At 44.9% G+C, this 10,734-nt stretch overlaps 1 protein-coding gene across 1 annotated transcript; it reads left to right on the forward strand.

The window, feature by feature from the left end:
• Positions 1–2,891: 2,891 nt before the first annotated feature.
• On the forward strand, positions 2,892–4,760 carry lingo2b (leucine rich repeat and Ig domain containing 2b; the record flags this gene model as incomplete). Its single annotated transcript, XM_080012138.1, has 1 exon — positions 2,892–4,760. The coding sequence occupies one exon, from the start codon at positions 2,892–2,894 to the stop codon at positions 4,758–4,760; it is 1,869 nt and encodes a 622-aa protein (XP_079868264.1).
• Between the last annotated feature and the right edge of the window lie 5,974 nt (positions 4,761–10,734).

The raw sequence follows: 10,734 nt of genomic DNA on the forward strand, positions 1-10,734 counted from the left end.
ACCCTTTTTTCACATTAATTTAATCCTCAGTAATTAATTTCTGTTTGCGTGTATAAGATTCACTCACTCGAAGGCTGAGGTGCTTGAGGCGCATGCTTGTCTTGCAACTCAGGACTCTCATTCCCAAATTACTTCAGGCATGATTTGCGACTCATGATGATGCCTCACAAATCGGTTCAGGAGTTGAGTCTCAGTAAATGCGTGTGTGCCTAGCTGCAAATATCCAGTCCCGAACAACGACTCTTTTGGCAGAGTGACCCCCGACTTCTGAGTCATTTAAAAGATGTGCTCGCTACAACCAAATAGTTTGCCAGTTAGCAGTATAGGTCATGGTCAAAATAATATCAAAAATAATTAATTTAACACTTTGATATATGAGTTTTCAAGGCAGTATGAGCCAGAACTGCCTCACGAACAGCCATCTAGAATGTTTTTGGGTTTTTTTAAAAGCAAAACCACCAGGGCCACAGGTCCTGGGAGAGCTGTTGTAATCAGGTGGGATTCGCAGGATTTGCAGTAAGGCCCGCAAATCAGGAACCTGGGTCAAGCCAGATTTATGGTCGCCCGTCAAAACACCGCGAAGACCACTACCAGTGCTAATGCACACCTCTCCAAAGATCTTAACTGCACATAGGGCGACACAATTTGGCCCTGTGGCAGTTTCTCCTGCCACATGTTACCCGAGTGGCGTTTTCAGGGGCCTCCGGCGCAAAGACACAGACAATGGTGTTGAGAAGATACCAGTTTATAGTATAGTGGGCTAGATGGAATAGGCCAAGGAGCAGATGGACAACATGGAGCTTCCAGGTGCGCCGTCGTAAGGTCGCACCGGTGTGTTCATCAGTGATGACCTCTCGTGGTCCAGGCAATCGGACGTGGCAATAAAAACTGCCCAAAAGCGCCTATTCTTCCTGAGAAGACTCAAGAAGTTTGGCACGTCTGTCAGGACTCTCACCAACTTCTACTGAAGCACCATCGAGAGCATTCTCACTGGCTGCATCACTGCCTGGTACAGCAGCTGCTCCGTTGCTGATCACAAGGACTCCAGAGGGTGGTGAAGACAGCCGAGCGCATCATTCGTTGCCACCTTCCCTCCGTGCAAGGATTCCACCGCACACGATGCCTTAGGAAAGCACGGAAAATCATAACGAACTACAGCCACCCAGGCTACGGACTGTTCATACTGCTGCCGTCTGGTAAATTACCAGTTACCGGAGCATCCGGGCAAGGACTACCAGATTCACAAACAGTTTTTACCCTCAGGCCATCAGACTTCTCAACCTGCAACATCTGAATGTACATATGTACATTCAGATATGTACATACACTGCGACCTCTCGCCCTTATTTGTAACTCGACTATTACTTTTTTTATATTCAACTATTATTTTATTAATTTTTTTTTAATTTCCTCCTCATCTTTGCCTTGATATTTTATCTTTTTTATGCCCACTATCTAGTTGTTGCCTGTCATGCCGTAATAATTGAATTGTATTGAATGACCTAGTGTTGTATGTACACTTGACTCATAAAACACTTTGAACTTTGACCTTTGAACATGTCATGACAAGGGCTCCTATCGAGAGTTTGTTTGGGGATGGGGGTTTTACCTGTCACTTGTTAGACTGGCCAACGAGCAACAGGTTTAGCCACACTGATCCTGCGCCCCAATTAGCCAGGACAGGTGTGGCTGCTCAAACCATACCATCCCCACACCACATTCTCACACTCTCCATTTGTGTTGGGAGAAAAAATATTTTCTGAGTACCAGAATAAAACATAGGAGAAGAGAAGTGGGGATGCAGGAGGGAAAAAAATAGCCTCTATTTTCTCTGCTGGCTCTTTCCCCATATTAGACAGCAGGACAGAGTGCAAACCGAAGAAATACTGCCATCTAGTATTCTGGTGGCGCACTCCAGTCAGCGCGCAGAACTACTGCAGAACCCTGAAAAGTTCAGCACCGTCAGAGACACCACAGAGGACATACTGATGTAGTTTACACAGAACCATGTCTTGCCCTTTAGTTTTAGTGAAGTGAATTAGAAGGATGTACTTGTAAAGAATGTGGGTCTACCACAAGAAGAAGAAGAAGAATCTTTAATTGTCACGCAACACACCACACTACAACACATGCATACACACACACACATGCTTTGGATGGTGGCCGGTGAAATGAGGCCTCTGCATTTGACCCATCCTGGCTTGTCCTTCCTCCGGGGGGGCAGCCAGGAGCAGTGGGCAGCATTCGTCGACGTGGCCGGGGACCTGGTAACAAGTGTCCATCGCTGGTCAGACAATGATGTGTGCATGTTTTGGTGGGGGTCCTTACTAATGGTAGGTGGAGGAAACCCCATGTGAGCACAGGGAGAACATGCAAACTCCACACAGAAAGGCTCCTATTTGGGAGATAACCCGCTAGAGCATGGTGCCAACAGCGCCCCAGGTGGGAATCGAACCCAGAACCTTCTTGCTGTGAGGCAGCAGTGCAATGCACTGGGGTGGGGGGTGCTGTCAACAATGGGGTGCTGTCATACCCCATGCACTGCAACTTCCACCAATTTAGGACACACACAACCAATTAACCAATTAATTGTCCCACTGTACACTCTATATGGAGCTACTCCCTGAAAACCATCTGTAAAGAACTCATCCTATATCCCATGCACTTTTTAATGTATAATATCTAAGTTTGCAGTAGGTGTTAATAGGAATTGTTGACAAAGACTATACATGCATAGCAAACACAGTCCTCAAACACAGAATCAGTGATTTGTCAACAAAGCCATGTCCATTAAAACAACAAATTATAATTTAAAAATTCACCTTTTTTTTTGCTTTGTGTGCTGCAGGGCTTGATCATGAACGGTGTCTGCATGGATGAGATTCTGTGCCATGACAGAGGGCAACGGACGTAGAGAAGTCATGCAACAACCAGCTACACACTGCTGCCGCCTTCTCCTGGGTGGGGCCTTGCTGCTCCTCTTTGCCGTCTCTACTCTATGCTGCCCTGCCCGATGTGAGTGCTCTGCCCACAGCAAGTCAGTCAGCTGCCATCGCAAGCGCCTGCCCACTGTCCCTGAAGGGATCCCCATTGAGACCCGTGTCCTTGACCTCAGTAAAAACAAACTCAGGAGCATCACCCCAGACAACTTCTCTTCTTTCCAGCAGCTGGAGGACCTGGACCTCAGCGACAACCTCATTACCACATTGGAGCCAGGATCTTTTCGCTTTCAGGTGGCTCTGCGCTCTCTTACTTTTCGCAGCAACTTGCTCCAGCTAATTCCTTTCGGGGTGCTGTCAGGTCTGACCAATCTCACACGCCTTGACCTCAGTCACAACCGTCTGGTGGTCCTATTGGACCATGGCTTCCATGATTTACGAAAGCTGAACTCCCTGGAGGTAGGTGACAATGAGCTGGTGTTTATCTCACAGAGGGCCTTCACTGGACTACTGGCGCTCCAATCTCTAACCCTGGAACGTTCCAACTTGACAGTGGTCCCAACGGATGCTCTAACGCACCTACATAGCCTCGTAAATTTGCGTATGCTTCACCTGAGCATTAGTTTCTTGAAGCCGTATTCCTTTAAGAGAGTAGGGAATCTACGCCACCTAGAAATTGATTACTGGCCCTGGCTGGATGCAGTCCCACCCCTTTCACTGCATGGTCTCAACCTTACGACTCTGTTCATAACCAACACCAACCTGTCTGCCTTCCCTAGCGCTGCACTTCGCAACCTGCCGTACCTCACCCATCTGAACTTGTCCTACTGCCGCCTCCAGTACATTCAGCAAGGAGAACTCAGCCACCTTCCACACCTGCTAGAACTTCACTTGCAAGGAGCACAGCTGATGTCCATTGAACCAATGGCCTTTGTGGGTCTCAAGGCTTTGCAGCTGCTAGATGTGTCACAGAATCACCTGGACTCACTGGAAAGGAATGTATTTGCCTCAACAGATAGCATCCATAAGCTTTGTCTGGGTGGTAATCCGCTGGTTTGTGACTGCCGTCTGCTTTGGCTGTTGAATGGGCACAAACCGCCCTCCCTGCAGTTCTTGGATGTCCAGCCCGAATGCAGTGCCCCTGAGCGCCTTATTGGAAAACCACTGCGTGACCTCAAGGAGCCACTGATTTCGAGATATATGACCTGCACCCAGCCCCGGATTGGACCAAATATTACACAGTTGCTGATGGCCGATGAGGGGCAACCTGCCCGTTTGAGCTGCATTGCAGAAGGGGCTCCTCGTCCCTCTGTGGTATGGATCACTCCACATAGACGCTACATAACAACCAAAAGCAGTGGTAGGGTGGAGGTCCAATCAGATGGGACCCTTGAGATCAAGGCAGCAGAGTTGCATGACAGTGGTGTATACCTTTGTATTGCCAGTAACGCAGCTGGCAATGCAAGCTTGTCCGCCTCTTTAGAAGTAAAGAGCTTGGGCATCAGTGACAGATGGCTTTATAGCAACAGGAGCACAAATTATCTGACAGACACTAATAACACCTGGGGAAACGAGACGGTACTATATAACATGACATTCCCCATAGACCTGAAAACTATCATCATATCTACGGCAATGGGCTGCTTGTCCTTCCTAGGTGTAGTCATCTTCTGCTTCCTCTTGCTGTTTGCCTGGAGCCGAGGGAAGGGTCGCCATAAGAGTAACTTTGACATTGAGTATGTACCACGTAAATCCAACGGGACAGCAGCCGATGTGACAGAAACCAGTGGCCCTCGACGCGTGAACATGAAAATGATTTGAATTGTGTCTCATGATAACAGTGCTCACATATCAGCCAAAAAACATATTTTTCTTTCTTTTTGACAGTGAATTTGTGAATAAACGAAAAAAAAAAATGGTGTACCAATGTAGTGGGTGTTGATATGAAGGTGATCTAGTGATAAAGTGGACATGTGAATATCAAAGTGATATATGAAACCGTGGGTGTGTTTATATTATTAAAATAATGTTTTCATACATTACACTGGATATTATACTATAACCAACATATCAATATGGGATAATATCGTGCTGCACTTGGCATGTATTTCTGTGGTGAAGTGCTGAATAATGTTGTCGACTCACCATGGCATCAAGGATAAAGTAAAAGAGTCACTGAGGAGTGACAGGGGACATCTTGGGGTGGAAAGGGAGGCATTGCTGCTGCCACGCCAGGACTAAATTGTCTAATACCCATTTGAGCTGCAGTATGAAAGTTTGTGCATAAGAGTGAGTACGTGTGTGAGTACGTGCCTTTGTGTGTGTGTGTGTGTGTGTGTGTGTGTGTGTGTGTGTGTGTGTGTGTGTGTGTGTGTGTGTGTGTGTGTGTGTGTGTGTGTGTGTGTGTGTGTGTGTGTGTGTGTGTGTGTGTGTGTGTGTGTGTGTGTGTGTGTGTGTGTGTGTGTGTTGTATTTGTGTTTCTATGTGCATGTGCACGCATTGCCTTTCTAACTCGATAGGGCAATTCAAAAGGAAAAAGGGTCCAAAGCTGTTTTCCAGGCCTTTGATTTTTTTTTGCCATGTTTTTTTAAAGTCCGTCATTGTAACAACAGAGTTGACGATGTTGACTAAAGAGTATTATCTATGTTTGTATACAAAAATCATGACAATTTTCAATACTTCTCAATCAAATATAAACGGCGTTATTGTTCCCTTGGAATCAATGCAACATAAGGGCAATAGAAATAAAATCAATTGAATATTTACAACATGAAATTAGATTTTTTTCTTGCTATAGACCCCATCTTAGACCAGTATCAGGCGATCTTCCTTAAAAATTATGTCAGTAGTGGCTTTGAAAGTACAATACCTCTTGACTTTGGACTACGGAAATGGAATGTTAAGCCCAATTTTATAACAATATAAATCACTGGCAGAATAATGTTTCCTGCCAACTGAATCCCTTGATATTGCACAAAAAGGTTGGCTGCTGACCAAACTCAAGGTAAAAAAAATTACTCATGAAGTAGAGCTTCAGTGATTCATGGGTTGAATCCACATCCCAGCCCCTTCTCATTTCTTTTTGAATGCGGCTACCTCAAGCTGCTGTGTCCAGATGCTCCCTCGGGTGTCGGGGGATGCTGACTATTTAATAGATGGCATTTGAAAGTTTTGGTAAAATATCGTATTGTTTAGGTTTTCTGTTGAACATGTTTTTAATGTTTAGACAAAGAAAAATAAAGGGCAATTAATTTGTAACGCAGGGACATGGGTGTCAACATGTGATTCCGTTGTGATAAAAATGTAAAAGGTTGTATAAATGTTTTCTTATGGCAAATTTATGGGTATATTTTCAAAAGGAAATAAATTGTAATCATGACTCCCTTAAATAAGTCTCCGTGTTTATCTCTCATCTTAAAGGATTGGATTGCCATCTTTCAGCCCAGGCATTATTAAAATGCTGGCTGGTAATTAATAAATGTTTATAGGGAAGCATGGCTGAAAGCTTTACTATTAAGAAACTTACCTTTCTGCTTCATTGCGTAAATGCTGTCCAATTGGGCAACCGGGATTTTATTTTTTTTTACACTATAATTTATTTAAAAAATCTGAAGCTCACAATATTGTAAAACAGTCTTTATGTTATGTTGTTACAGAAAAAAGCAAAATGTGTATTTCATCAGGCTTATCAGGAGTCAGGAGTCTTGTGCAAATCAGTTGTTTAAGATACATATACTCTAATGAGATAAGATAGGAACATATAAGATAACATTTTAGCAATCCCTGGAGGGAAATGTAGGTGTTACAGCATCAAAAAACAGTGCAATCAAGAAAAATAGGGGGGGGGGGGTTCACAGTTGACAGGTGCTGGGGTCGCAAACAGTCAGCTGTCAGCACAAAAGAATGCCTGAAGTGTTCTGTTGTACACTGTGGAGGGATGAGCCTGTGGCTGAAGGTACTCCCTGTCAGAGAAGGGATTTGTCCTAATCCTTCTCTCTGCAACTACCTCCAGCCTCCTTCCTCACCAGCTTGTTGAGCCTGTTGACATCGCCAGCCTTGATGCCATCTTCAACGCACACAAAGAAAGAAGAGTGCACTGGCTACCTCCAACTGGTAGAACATCTGCAGCAACCCGAGTCTCCTCAGAAGAAGAGCCCGCTCTGTACTTTCCTGTTGAGGGGCAATTTGTTGTGAGTCCAGTCCAGTAAAATTGTAGAAGTCCACCTCCTCTCTATGGATGGAGACAGGGTTTGGGGGCTTCTTGCTCCGGCAGAAATCCACAACCAGCTCCTTCGTCTTCTGGATGTTAATCTGCAGGTGGTTGTTGCACCATATGAAGAAGCTCTCTACCAGAACTCTTTACTCCTCCTCATAGTCCTCATTGTCTTGATGTAGCGAACAATGAAGCAGTAATTTCTGGAATCATCATTTTCTTCTCCCATTCCACATCTTTCTGGCATTGTTCTGCTGCAGCTTACCTTCAGTCCTCTCCCTGTAACAGTTTCTGGCTTCCCTCAGTTCCCTCTTTGACTTGGCCTCCTACCTATCTCCTGCCATGAAAGCCCTCTTTTTCTTGTTGAAGAGGGTTTTAATGTCCTTGTAAATCCAGGGGTTCATTATTATGGAAGCAGCGCACCTTCTTGGTGGGCACAATGCTATCCTCACAGAAACAGATGTATTCCGTAACACTGTGTTCAGGATCCTGCCCTGTGCTTGTTTATCTATCTTTCTCTGTCACCCTCTGTCTCTCTAGCTCCTTCTGTCTCTAGGTCCCTATGTCCCTCTAAAGCTCCCTCTGTCTTCCTGTCTCTGGTTCCACATCCCTGTCACTGCACACCTGTCCCCAGTATGCAATCTCACCACCTGTCTTCACCTTCCTTGTCACTCCTCTTGTATTGAATCTGTTCCTCATTAACTCTGTCTGGATAGAATTCTCTGTCTTAAGTAGTTTATACTATAGTCAATAGTTTCTACTGTATCGATTCCCTGCCTATTTCTGGACCCTGATCCTCTGCCTGTTACCTGCCGATAAGTTTTCCCTTTGACTGTTCCCCTGGTGTTTACCCCTGCTTGTTCCTCAATAAAGCCTTTACCCTTGCACCTACTCCTGAGCCTCCTCCATCTCCGTCTCTGCATTTGGGTTCGCCAGACTATATCGTAACACTGTGAGAGAGCCCTTCAATGTCCTCACCTCCTCCTCCTCTGTTCCTCCAGGAACAAGTCCCAGTTCATAGTCTGGATGCACTCCCGGAGGTCCTCCTCAGTGACCTTAGACCACATCTTTACCGCCCTGGTGGTGGCAGACTGCTGCCTGACGACAGGCTCGAACACAGGTACAAGATGTATCCGGTTGTGGTCTGATCTGCCGAGGTGGTCAAAGTGGTGGATACAGGTCCAGGAACTTGTTCTCCCCTGTCTTGCAGTTCACATATTAGATGAGGATCTTCATGGTTTTGCAGTGGGGGACACGGTTGAAGTCTAGGTTGATCACCATGAGAGACAAATGGCCCGGTAAGTGTCAAAATGTGATCGATGATTTTGACTGAGTTGAGGTCAAAAGTCAAGTGATGTCATCAACATAGTCATGGTCATGTTTCATCCACACCCAGACCACACCCCCCAGGATTCACGTGTCTCCACAACCCCCAAGGATCCATCCTGAATTTCCTCAAGGGGATGAATAAAGTATGTATCTATCTATGTGATCCAAAACCCCGCTTTATGTGTGGGGTGCCCTGACATCACACAGAGGTGGGAATTTTCCTTTTTTTTAAGTATGGCTGAGAAGTCAGAAGCAAAAGGGTAGCTTAGCTAGGTTAGCTAGCTTGAGAAAAAAAAACTGAAATAAAAAAATAACAAAAACTTGAAACATATGACTGCGAGTGGACCCTATCCTTTGATTGACTGTTCCTGCTTTTTCAACCATTTGATTCAAGATTAAAGAGGTTTATTTGTCACATACATATACATACTTCCATACATATATGCAGTGAAATGTCAATGCAATGCACCCCGTGATTATGCACAATATGTTCGAGACCAGGGGTGCCCAATATGTTGATCGTGATCGACCGGTAGATCACAAAGGTAGTGCGGGTAGCTCGCGCACCATTCTTTTTTTTTTTTTTTTTTTTAGCCGATCTGACCATCATGTTGAATGAGCTCAATTTAGAGCTGCAAGGAAAATACAAAACCGTGGTCAACATGATCAGTTCAGTTAATGCTTTCAAACGACAAATGCAACTTCTGCCCTCAAAGCTGCAGCACCATGATTTGGGGAACTTTCAAAACCTTGCATCAGAGCTGGAGACCCAAAGGAAGGTGTGTGCGCAACTTGACAGTGTGCCCTACACAGAGCAGATTGTCTGTCAGACTTTGACAAGACTTTGCTTTACTCGAGCCAACATTTATGTGCTACCCATTTAGGGAAGATATTGAGGTCAATTCACTCACATCAAGAATTGCAACAGTTTCACCTGAACTCGTCTGCAGTGAAGATGAGATGTTGACACTACAGACTGACATTCAGCTAGGTCCAGGGCTCATGGACAGTTTTGGAACTTACAGAGGACAGGCACCCAAACATGAGAAAATGTGCTACCTCCTTGATTGCATTATTCAGATCTACTTATTTATATGAGTCAGCCTTTTCCCACATGAAGATTATTAAGCAGGAGGAGACGGGAGCATGCTGTGATCTCTTGAGAAGACGGAAGTGGAAGTGAGTAATGAGTGGAGACCTAACATGGCGGCGCCCTGGTACACTGACTAACACACTGGCAGCTCCATCCCAGACAAGATAACAAATCGAATTGCAAATAATATTTATATATATAAATATAAGAAAGGGAACACTGCGCGAAACCAAAGTAGAGGACCTTGAGGATTTTATAGATTTTTTTAATAATGAATACGTGATGGAAGATGACCAGGACCGCAATAATCCCGCGAAAAGGAAGAAGACCGACTCAGTAACGGACACAGACGATCTCATACCGGTTGCTATAGAGGTGAGTGTCTTGGATGAGATTAAAAAGAAGCTTAACATGCTTGGTCCACTTCTCCGAGACATTACCAAGATCAAAGCCAGCCCTGATTTCCTGCACCGCACGGTCAGTGAGATGCAAAAAGACAATGCGGAAAAAACCCTCCGCAAAGTGTCTCACAGCGGAGATGGAAGTTGTAAAAAAATAAAATAAAATAATGAAAGACACTATCCTGGATATACAATCCAGAAGTAAGCACTGCCCTGAAACTCCAGACGGACACCGTGAAGCAGATCACCTTCCACCAGGTTAATCGACTGGGAGACTGCATGGGGAACTGTCCCCGTTCCATCATTGCCAAGTTCGAACACTTCAAGCACAAGGAGCTGGTTAAAAGCAAAGGACAGGAGCTGAAAGGAACCACGCTAGGTATGAACGATCAATGACCAACAGAAGGTGCTGTATCCCATCCTGAAGGGGAACCGGCAGAAGGGTAAATGCGTATCGATGGTTGTTGATAAACTATGTATAGACGGTCTGTTATACTGAGACTCCTCCACCACACCCTGGTTATTTTGATCATTATGTATGTATTCTTGTTATTCTGGTTATTATATACTGCAAGATGTAGGAATAGGCATGCTATGTCAGGATTAAAATCGCTCACTCTCATCTCACCTTCCTAATTCCCTTACTTTTGTCATTATCTCACCTCCCACATCCCTCTCTCCTCACTTCTATCACTCTCACTCTATTATGTCTCTCACTTTATGTATGTCTGATCCAGCAATGTTCTTTGTCTACTTGTC

The sequence above is a fragment of the Zeus faber genome, assembly GCF_960531495.2.
Source record: "Zeus faber genome assembly, chromosome: 13".
Taxonomy (NCBI): Eukaryota; Metazoa; Chordata; class Actinopteri; order Zeiformes; family Zeidae; genus Zeus; species Zeus faber.